This window comes from Macrobrachium rosenbergii, chromosome 1 (genome assembly GCF_040412425.1).
Source record: "Macrobrachium rosenbergii isolate ZJJX-2024 chromosome 1, ASM4041242v1, whole genome shotgun sequence".
In the NCBI taxonomy this organism is placed as follows: Eukaryota; Metazoa; Arthropoda; class Malacostraca; order Decapoda; family Palaemonidae; genus Macrobrachium; species Macrobrachium rosenbergii.
The window spans coordinates 21,306,712-21,317,903 of NC_089741.1; the positions used below are offsets into that span (position 1 = coordinate 21,306,712).

Consider the following 11,192-nt stretch of genomic DNA (forward strand, 5'->3'; position numbering starts at 1 on the left):
TGCAACGTAGAATAATCCAAGTCTCTCTGGATAAGCCTTTTGAATGTTATCTAAACAGGCAACTAAACGGCAGTGCTTCTGCAGTATCTCGGAAGGAATTAAAATTCCAGACAAGGTTTAAGGAGGTGCTAATTTGAGTAGGAGTTGTACTGACATATTTTCAATATTTAAATACTTAAACCTGAAAACACTTTACCCTTGATACAATTGCCTGTATACTTGAAACCAGTATTAAAACCTTTTGATCAATAATGGATTTAGAGAACATCTCATAAACTTGAATATAGATTGATGGTTTTAAAGAATAAATTCTTTTCCACTTAGACAAGACGTTGCTTTTGTTGTAGGCTGAGTGGGCCTTGTGCCAACACGAAGTCTTGCCCCTGGAGCGTCCGATAAATAAATTTAAAAAATAACATCCTGAAAATCTCTGAGCAAACACGAAAGGGGCCAGCAATCTCAGCTGCCAGTCCCTTGTCAGCAAACTTCAACCAACCTTTAACCAACAAACGCTAGCCAGCTTAAAAAAAAAAGGAGAAAGGGAGATATGGGATGCAACAGAAAAAAATAAAGAAAGAAAGAAAGAAAGAAGAAATTGTACAACTCGTTAGTCCTTTTCAAATTTGAAAGTTGGAAAAGAGACCACTCCCTACCCCGTTCGCTTCCCTTTCCCCTCCCCACCCCCTTCCCTTACCACCCTTCCTCCCCCCCTCCCCTACCAACCTTCCTCTCCCCCCCTCCCCCCCACACTGATGGATATGCCGACAGCGATGGCTAATGGTAGAACAAGCATACCTCATTAGCTATCCACCACTTCCTCTACAGATTCACCGATAGTTGCCAATTACCGCCATTATTGCTTGTTAGAGCCTAGCACGTAGCACCGGAAGGAGGAATTCTCGATCAAGAGAGACACGCAACTACCGCCGCCATTTTTCATTTCTTCTTCCTATTTTCTTCGTTTAGGTTTTCGTATTTGAATTATAATTTTTGTATTTGTATTATAATGAAATTAATTCAATGGTTGCAGCTTTTAGTTTTCTGTAAAAGAAAACTGTTGAGATGGCTGTCCGTTCTTACTTTTACTGTCCACCGTCAGACCTTTAAAAACTACTAAGGCTAGAGGGCTGCAAGCTGGTGTGTTGGTCATGCACCCTCCATTCATCAAACATACCAAATTGCATCCCTCTAGCCCCAGTACTTTTTTTATTTAAGGTTAAAGTTAGCCAAGATCGTGCGTCTGTCACCCCTGTAGGTGCCAACAACACAGGCCACCACCAGGCCGCGGCTGAGAGTTTCATGGGCCGTGGCTGAGAGATTCATACGGCATTATACGCTGTACAGAAAACTAGATTGCGCCGAAGAAACTTCGGCGCATTTTTTACTTGTTTTGTTCTTTCTTTGTTTTCAACATTCAGGTGGTCGCGTCCTGAAAGAAATTGTTTTCAACATAATTTTAGTGAAATTTACGCTGACGCTGCAAATGTTTTTCTTCCTGGTTATTCAATCAAGTGGCCGTGGCTTTGTGAAAATACTTAGATATAATTTAGTTAGAAAGAAACTATTAATACAGCAACAGCTATTCCTCATTTCTCTCCATAATTTGATCAGTTTAATACACCTGACTTTGTCGTATTTTTATCAATGTAATGAAACATAAACTTTATATTTTTTCGTTAAAGATATAGGACAATTTCTCTCGCATGGTTTACTTTCATGTTTGACCTATTAATAAAAAAAAAAGTTTCATCTTTTTTAAAAACAGAATATTTATCTCAATTCGTATATCAGAGCAACTGATTTATTGACTGTCTACTGACGTCATATGCGATGGAATTTGGCATTTAGAGAGAAAACATGACCTAAAAGACAAATGATGTCGAGAAATAGATTTTAGGATGAAATAATACCGTAATGTTTGTTATGTGTTATTTATATTTGGTTTGTATCAACAATACATATCAACACGTATGTATATATATATATATATATATATATATATATATATATATATATATATATATGCACACACACACATATATATATATATATATGTATATATATATATGTATATATACTGCATATATACATATATATAATAGCGACATTTGTAGGTTCATGATTGTATATAAATCACGGTGTGATAAAAAAAATGTCATATATATATATATATATATATATATATATACACTGTGTGCGCGTGTATACGTTTGTATGTATGTATACACACACACGCAAACACGAAAATCTGTCAACTCTTATCTGAATGATGGATGACCACCAGTATGAAAAACCTGCTGTCCACGCGGATGACTCTGTTGAAGATCTGGAGTGGACGGACGGACGAAGGGAAAAGAAATAACTAGGCTGAGGCTGAACAAGTGGGCGAGGGGCCAGATGGTAATTAGGAAGACCGAGAGACGGACGCTCCACGGTCGCAGGACTGGGACAGCGACGGAGACTTTTAGGCCTACGTTGCACCCGCTCCGAAAATATTTCTGGAGAAAGTTTCGAGGACTGAGTCGTGTCCAAAAGTTCCGCGACTGAACAACCGTTTCCTCCGCTTTCTTCTTCTTCTTCTTCTTCTTCTTCTTCTTCTTCTTCTTCTTCTTCTTCTTCTTCTTCTTCTTCTGTAGGAAGGATTCTTCTTCTTCTCTTTTTAAGTCTTCTTTCTCTCCTTTCTCGTCTTCTCTGGAAGGAGAGATACGCTTTTGGGTTTTGGACCAGAAGTGTTTCCTCCTCCTCCTCCTCCTCCTTTTTCATCTTGTTGTTGTTGTTGTTGTTCTTCTTCTTCTTCTTCTTCTTCTTCTTCTTCTTCTTCTTTAAGAGGAAGGATCCTGCTTCTTCTCTTTTTTTACTCTTCTTTCTCTCCCGCCCCTTCTTCTCCGTAGGGAGAGATACGCTTTTGAATTTGGGACCAGAACTACTCCATCCTCCTCCTCCTCCTCCTCCTCCTCCTCCTCCTCCTCCTCCTCCTCCTCCTCCTCCTCCTCCTCCTCCTCCTCCTCCTCCTCCTCACCTTTTTCATCTTCTTCTTCTTCTTCTTCTTCTTCTTTAAGAGGAAGGATTCTGCTTCTTCTCTTTTTTACTCTTCTTTTTCTCCCGTCTCTTCTCTGTAGGAGAGATACGCTTTTGAATTTTGGACCAGAACCACTCCCTCCTTCTCCTCCTCCTCCTCCTCCTCCTTCCTCCTCCTCCTTCTTCTTATTCTTCTTATTTATGAAGAAAGATTCTTCCTCTCTTTTTTCTAGTTTTTTTTTCTCCTGCCTCTTCTTCTCTGTAAGGAGAGGAACGCTATCGGATTTTGGACCAGTCTTGGCAGACGCTACTGGAGAACATTTTCCGTCACAAACAAAAACTGTCTCATATTTTTAACGTTAGAATAATTTCAGGGGGTGTCGATGACCCCAGTTATTGTTTTTTTGTAAGTTTATGATATAAAATCAACAAACCAATTTAATGCGATAATTAACCAGTCAGTTACTTGGTTCTCTTTTCTATGCCTTATGTTTGTAATTCCAAAAAACAAACTGTATTTTACTCTTGGAATTCCGTATAATTTCTAGCCTAAGCGGGGCGGGACTTACAGGCGTAAATGATTTCAATAAATTTTTCACAAAATGCATCATGTCTGAAAAAAAAGTAAAAAAGCGCCAAAGTTTCTTCGGCACAGTCGAGTTTTCTGCACAGCGCATAATCAAGGCCGCCGAAAATAGATATGTCTTTCGGTGGTCTCAGTATAATGCTGTATGAGCCGCAGCCCTGTGGTGGCCTGTCCTATAGCGTTGCCAGACGCACGATCATGGGTAACTTTAACCTTAAATAAAATAAAAACTACTGAGACTAGAGGGCAGCAATTCGGCATATTTGATGTTTGGAGGGTGGCTGATCAACATACCAGTTTGCAGACCTCTAGCCTCAGTAGTTTTTCAGATCTGAGGGCGGACAGAAAAAGTGCGGACAGAAAAGTGTGGACAGAAAAAGTGCGGACAGAAAAGTGAGGACAGAAAAAGTGCGGACAGAAAAGTGTGGACAGAAAAAGTGCGGACAGAAAAGTGTGGACAGAAAAAGTGCGGACAGAAAAGTGAGGACAGAAAAAGTGCGGACAGAAAAGTGTGGACAGAAAAAGTGCAGACAGAAAAGTGAGGACAGAAAAAGTGCGGACAGAAAAGTGTGGACAGAAAAAGTGCGGACAGAAAAGTGAGGACAGAAAAAGTGCGGACAGAAAAGTGTGGACAGAAAAAGTGCGGACAGAAAAGTGAGGACAGAAAAAGTGCAGACAGAAAGTGTGGACAGAAAAAGTGCGGACAGAAAAGTGTGGACAGAAAAAGTGCGGACAGAAAAGTGAGGACAGAAAAAGTGCGGACAGAAAAGTGTGGACAGAAAAAGTGCGGACAGAAAAGTGAGGACAGAAAAAGTGCGGACAGAAAAGTGTGGACAGAAAAAGTGCGGACAGAAAAGTGTGGACAGAAAAAGTGCGGACAGAAAAGTGTGGACAGAAAAAGTGCGGACAGAAAAGTGAGGACAGAAAAAGTGCGGACAGAAAAGTGAGGACAGAAAAAGTGCGGACAGAAAAGTGTGGACAGAAAAAGTGCGGACAGAAAAGTGAGGACAGAAAAAGTTCGGACAGAAAAGTGTGGACAGAAAAAGTGCGGACAGAAAAGTGTGGACAGAAAAAGTTCGGACAGAAAAGTGAGGACGGACAGACAAATAGTCATCTCAATAGTTTTGTTTTACGGAGAAGTAAAAAAGCCATCATAATAAGGTCTGACAAATAAGGACGTATGATAACATGAGGTCGGATAAGCTAAATTCTGGTAAGGTGAAGTTAGATAAGCTGACAGGTTACTTTATTCGAATATGAACAAGGACTCAGCACGGCCTCTTGCTCCTAAGGGCAGCCCATAAGCAGTGAAGAGGTTGCAGGCCTTCATCAAGAAAGTATTATTATTATTATTATTATTATTATTATTATTATTATTATTATTATTATTATTCAGTAGATGAAACCTATTCGTATGGAACAAGCCCACCAAAGGGGCCACTGACTTGAAATTCAAGTTTCCAAAGAATATCAAGGTGTTCGTTTGGAAGAAGTAACAGGAAGTAAAGAGAAATACAGAAAGAGGAGATCCCACTTGTTAAAGAAAAAAAAATAAATTAATAAATAGATAAAAATGTATTAAAATTCAAGGAAAATAGCATTAGGGGAGTACTAAGGTAATAAATGCAAAGAGAGCAATAACTAGCTGATGGGTCTTAGAATGTAAGTTGTGTATGGACGATGTCGAATGCGTTTTATTAGTTTTCTGTAAAAGAAAACTATTGTGCCGGCTTTGTCTGTCCGTCCGCACTTCATTCTGTCCGCACTTCTTTCTGTCCGCATTTTTCATGTCCGCCCTCAGATCTTAAAAACTACTGAGGCTAGAGGGCTGCAAATTTAGTATGTTGATCATCCACCCTCTAATCATCAAATATACCAAATTGCAACCCTGTAGCCTCAGTAGTTTTCATTTTATTTAAAGTGAAAGTTAGCTACATTTGTGCTTCTGGCACCTATATAGGATAGGCCACCACCGGGCAGTGGTTAAAGTTTCATGGGCCGCGGCTCAAACAGCATTATACCGAGACCACCGAAATATAGATCTATTTTCGGTGGCTTTGATTATACGCTGTAGCGGCTGTACAGAAAACTCGATCGCGCTGAAGAAACTTCGGCGCATTTTTTACTTGTTTGTGTTTGAAATCTTCAAAAACTCTGACTGAAAACCCATTTTATGTCAGTAGCAATTAATCATCAGTGTGCCTAAATGAAGGACAACGTTTTCGCCCACTATCCATTCTTGACATTTATAAGATCAATTCGGAATTGTAATGATATAAATGTAGATTAGTCTTTTCATATTTATAATCTGGCGAAAATAGTTCCTCTAAGATAATCATGAGTATAATCATTTCGAAAATTTAGGAAACTTTAACTGTAACATGCACAAGAATGTAGCATGTCGCATCTCCATGTGATGTAGAATGCTTCAATATACTGTAATTTAGAATGTTATTTTAGATTCCATTTATACTTTGGTAATTAGTTTTCCAAGGGCTTTATAGACGATGGTAATAACTTTAATTATCTGGTCCGCTGGTATAGTGGTTAGAGTCGTAGCATATCACTCATATGTCGCGGGTTCGCGTCTCCTCCCCCTGTCCGATGATAAATCACTGGCTCTGTATCATGATCAGTTACTGCTGCAGTGTGGGGTCTGCGGTGGGAGTTTGAAACCAACATTCTTTGGAAGCTTGAATTTCAAGCCAATGGCCCCTGCGTGCTTGTTCCATGTGAATAGACTTTATCTACTGAAATAATAATAATAATAATAATAATAATAATAATAATAATAATAATCATAATAATAATAATAATCAGAAAAGGAAGCTTGGTCGTTTCGAAATTATATGATTGTACGCTAAAGTAATTAATAACATATATAATGGGTAGACTTGCTCTCGTAACACCTGTTTGATATGAACCAGTCAATCGATCAGAATGGATGACACGTGATAGCACAAACCTAAGTTGATCTCAAAATAGCGCCTTTCTTTTTGTTTTCTGTAAAAAAAAAATATTGTTGCGGCTTTGTCTGTCCGTCCGCTCTTTTGCAGTCCGCACTTTATCTGTCCGCTCTTTTTCTGTCCGCTTTTTCCTGTCCGCACTTTTCCTGTCCGCCCTCAGATCTTAAAAACTACTGAGGCTAGAGGGCTGCAAATTCGTATGTTGATCATCCACCCTCCATTCATCAAACATACCAAATTGCAGTCCTCTAGCCTTAGTAGTTTTTATTTTATTTAAGGTTAAAGTTAGCCATAATCGTACTTCTTGCAGCTTTAGGAACCAGAAAACATAGACCACCACCAGACCGTGACTGAATTTCATGGGCCGCGGCTGGAAGTTTTATGGGCCGTGTCTGAGGCCACCCCCGGACAGAAAACTCGATCGCGCCGAAGAAACTTCGGCGCATTTTTTACTTGTTTGTTTTATCAATGAAGTTAATAAAGGGCATAGTAACTTACTGAGCTTCAATTTGCCTGACATTTTAACGAAGCTTATGAAAATTTGCTTAGAATTTCGTGACCCACGGCGCTTTTCATCAGTGAAGATTAATAAAATTAATCAAAAATATTTCTCATACTTATTTACATATTACTAGATGCGAACTTCATTGTTTTTTCTGTTGAGTTTCGAGATTGAACCAATACCATATTAGTGCTAGTAAAGTCATCAAAGGGAACTGGGAATATATCTGATAATTCATGAGTTCTCACTTGGAAAAGTATATGCATTTCTTTTTCATTTTAATCAAAGGAAAATAATGAGTTAGTTTTCAATTGACGATGATACCATATTGGTATCGGTAAAATTATGGTTGCCTCCATAATTCTACCGATGCCGATATAGTATTATCTTCAGTCGAAAACTAAATCATTATTTTCCTCTGATTAAAACGAAAAGGATTAACATCATTTTCCAAGTGGGAACACTTGAATTATCACATATATTTCTGGTTCCTTTTTATGACTTTACTAGCACTAATATGGTATTAGTTCAATCTTGAAACTTAATTAAAAAAATCATGAAGTTCCCATCTGATAATATATAATTAATTATGAGAAATATCTTTGACCGTCATCCACGCAAGGACCTGGATATCAAGGGAAAAACCCAAAGCGATGTATTTGTAAGTCTTACGAAGCAGAACCGAGTAGGTTCACGAAAGTCTCTAAATGGGAAATACGAATCTATATAAGATTCTTACAAAGGCATCCCTCTGGATTTGTTTCCGTCTGAGTAACTCGTGTAATCACGACATTTTGATAACATGTGAATATTCCTCACTGTTCTAAATAACCTTTCGTATTGAAATGCGTCTCTATCACTAACTAAAGGTTTCATACGAACAAAATTACTGTCATCTGTGTTAGATATGAGAAGCAGCTCCCGAAAAACATACATAAGCGCATGCTTGCGTAACTTACGTGGGGACTGATAGATTATAGACAATCGGTATTTTAAATGTTAGCGCGGATTCTCAGCGCTGCTTCTGTGCTAAAGCATTCAGGTGCCTGGAAAATGGAGATAGCAGAAAAAAGAATAGTGACTGAAAGATATATATACATATGAGTGTGTGTGTGAGTATGTGAGTGTATACATATAAATATTATATATATATATATATATATATATATATATATATATATATATATATATATATATATATATATATATGTGTGTGTGTGTGTGTGTGTGTGTGTGTGTATGTGTGAGTTCGTGCAATCTTTTACATCCGTTTCCTTCAAGCAAGTAAAAACGATGAGACACCATTATGACAAACATGTTTAGCTCGCCCTTACACGAACCTCAGTAGATCACAGTCCTTAAGAATTCTCAGAAAAAAACAAGTTGTCTGAAAGAGAATGTCTAGAAGTGGAATTCCATATCCGTGTTGCCTTCTATCCGCCCAGGAAATATTTGTATGTTAGTGAAAGTGACAGAGAAAAAAAAATTTAATTTGTTTATTTGACTAGATATGTTACAAAATAGGAGACTTCCCTAAATAAAATTCTGTAGGAGTCTTGACAAATACAAAATTTCTACACATGACGTAACCATAACAAGATTCAGATACGTAAGATTACACAAACCTGCTCTAACGGAACAGGATTCAGATCTATATACAATTACTGATAATCTGTGGCAAGGGCCTGGTCGATGTTCGACACACCCAGGACAATGTTTTTTTTATTATCATTTTATGTCAAGCTACAAACCAGGTGTTTACTGCGTAAAGGTAATATATAAGTTTCAGAATCAGACTTTCTCTCCTTTATTTGCATCTTTAACAACAGTCTACTTTCTCAGTGTTTGCCTGCTTAGATATTATACGTTTAACAATAATAAAAAAACAAAATCGTAAATTTTTTTTTTTTAGTTTACCTGTTCAGGTGAGGGTTCAAAAGGTCACCCTACCGGTAATGCACCTCCTGATTACATTCCTTCTTCTTAATGTCTTAAGGCTTACAGATAATCGAAAATTTGCAACTGCTAATATATTGTAAAAATTTACTTTTTTACCCCTTGTAGTTTACTTGTTCTGGTGAGAATTCAAAAGGTCACCATACCGGTAATGCACCTCCTTATTATATTCCTTCTTCTCAATGTCTGAAGGTTTACCGATGACAGAAATTTTGCAATTGCTAATATGCCTGGAAGAAAGTAGGCACTGACACAATATGAACATCGTCAAATTTCCAGCTTGTCTGACATGTCTGTCTGTATTTATAACTGTTGAGTGTTTATTAGGAGAAAAACACAATGCCTCCCTAAATGCAGAATAAATGTCCTGTCTGGGCGTCTTTCTGTCTTTTTGTACCTGTGTTAGCACGATATCTCAGGGTAGACATCAGTAAAACCGACACAGGACGAATAACGTAATTACGAATGGACATATGAACGAAATCTCACGCTTAAGCACGCTCGACCGCACACCGGAGTCAAGTGCTTCACTTCCTATAGGAGGCCAAGGAATCGATCCTACTTAGGGGTAAAAGTTGGACGTGTTGGCGGAACCTTCGTCAAGTCTTCGTTAACTCAAACTGTGAATCAGGTAGTCAGTAGTTAGTCAACTGCTGCATGTCCCTTCCCAGGTGCGGGAGGGCACAGGCTAGCAACCTCATCCCAAAAGACTTGCTGAAAAGAAAAATTAACGCTCTCTGGCGAAGTCCTCCCTAAGATACACACACAAACACACACACACACACACACAGACATCTGTCTGGGGAAAGCCTCTGGAACGTAGTACTTAGGTTCCAACTTCTTTTATGACTTGCGTGGAGGACCTGCTAGCGACCTGGACTCTCACTTGAAAGACCGGGGTTCGATCCCGATGTGAGTCACAAATTTATTTCTGTGAAACACGTTCTCATGTGTTTATATATATACATATACACACACACACACACACACACACACACACACACACACATATATATATATATATATATATATATATATATATATATATATATATATATATATATATATATATATATATATATATATATATATATATATATATATATATTCTGTAGCATCTTCAAATCATCTTTAATCCTTAAGCAAAATATCCATCAATCTTTCTCTTTGCGTTTACTTTTACCTAGGAAACCTTCAACGCCTGTGGTCTGAGTAACGGCATGAAGAAGATTCCGTACTGGCATAAGGCCACCATAATCGAACAACTCCCCAAACCAATCCTTAAAATTCTCGGTTTATTCATATACATTAACTCCTAACAAAAGTAATTTTCATTTGTTCAGTCGGCTAAGGGGTAAATTATTGCTTAAAATGTAGCTAAAATATATTTCAGACCCTAATGTGAAAAGGATATATATTTGTTTATCATTTTTGTTTTCCTGATAAAATAGAGGGTAAATTTTTCTTTGAAATGTACCTTAAATTTCTTTCAGATGCTCTTGGACAGAGGAAATACTTGTTTTTTCTTTCATATTCCAGTAACTGTAGCTTCAACGTAGTTCAGACACTCACAAAAAAATTAAGTTAGTTTTTTTTTTTACGGATGCAATAATGAGTAAATTTACTGCTTAAAATTTAACCCAAATGAGTTTACTCATTAAAAAGTAACCCAAATAAGTTCGCTCCTTAAAATGTTACCCAAAAGTAGCACACTCATGAAAAGAATCAAATGCATACGGACACGCGCGCGTGCGCACGCGAGCGCAGAAACAAACCCCATAAAGAAACGGAAAGACACAGGAAGAGGACTCGCTACAGATTTCATGCACTATTTCTTATCAATCACTGCACAAACGGACCGCGCGCAAACATGACTGCCCAGCGATTGTGATAATGCAAGACTTGGCTCATTATCCGGGGCAGTGGTTTTGCCGAAACGACGTAATGGCAACAGCCATAAACACATTCATACTTCTTCTTCTTCTTGTTCTTCTTCTTCTTCTTCTTCTTCTTCTTCTTCTTCTTCTTCTTCTTCTTCTTCCTTGGAGGCCGGTGAAAGGGTCTGCCTATTTGCTTTCGTGTTGTCTTTTCATCCCTGATCAGGACTGGCGCCGTTGCATCCTGCAAAGGGTGAGTCTACAGTGAGTTTCTCCTATTACGATCC

At 38.1% G+C, this 11,192-nt stretch overlaps 1 protein-coding gene across 1 annotated transcript in view; it reads right to left on the minus strand.

Annotated features, from left to right (window-relative positions):
- The window catches only part of LOC136839691 (ABC transporter F family member 4-like), an 18,917-nt gene extending 11,827 nt beyond the window's left edge, over nucleotides 1-7,090 (minus strand). The window contains exons 1-3 of the mRNA XM_067106047.1: nucleotides 7,069-7,090; nucleotides 2,928-3,325; nucleotides 2,553-2,820 (exon numbers count right to left, since the gene is read on the minus strand). Of these exons, the coding sequence (XP_066962148.1) occupies nucleotides 2,553-2,820; nucleotides 2,928-3,325; nucleotides 7,069-7,090 (688 nt within the window). The remainder of the gene's footprint in view (nucleotides 1-2,552; nucleotides 2,821-2,927; nucleotides 3,326-7,068) is intronic.
- Nucleotides 7,091-11,192: the final 4,102 nt, after the last annotated feature.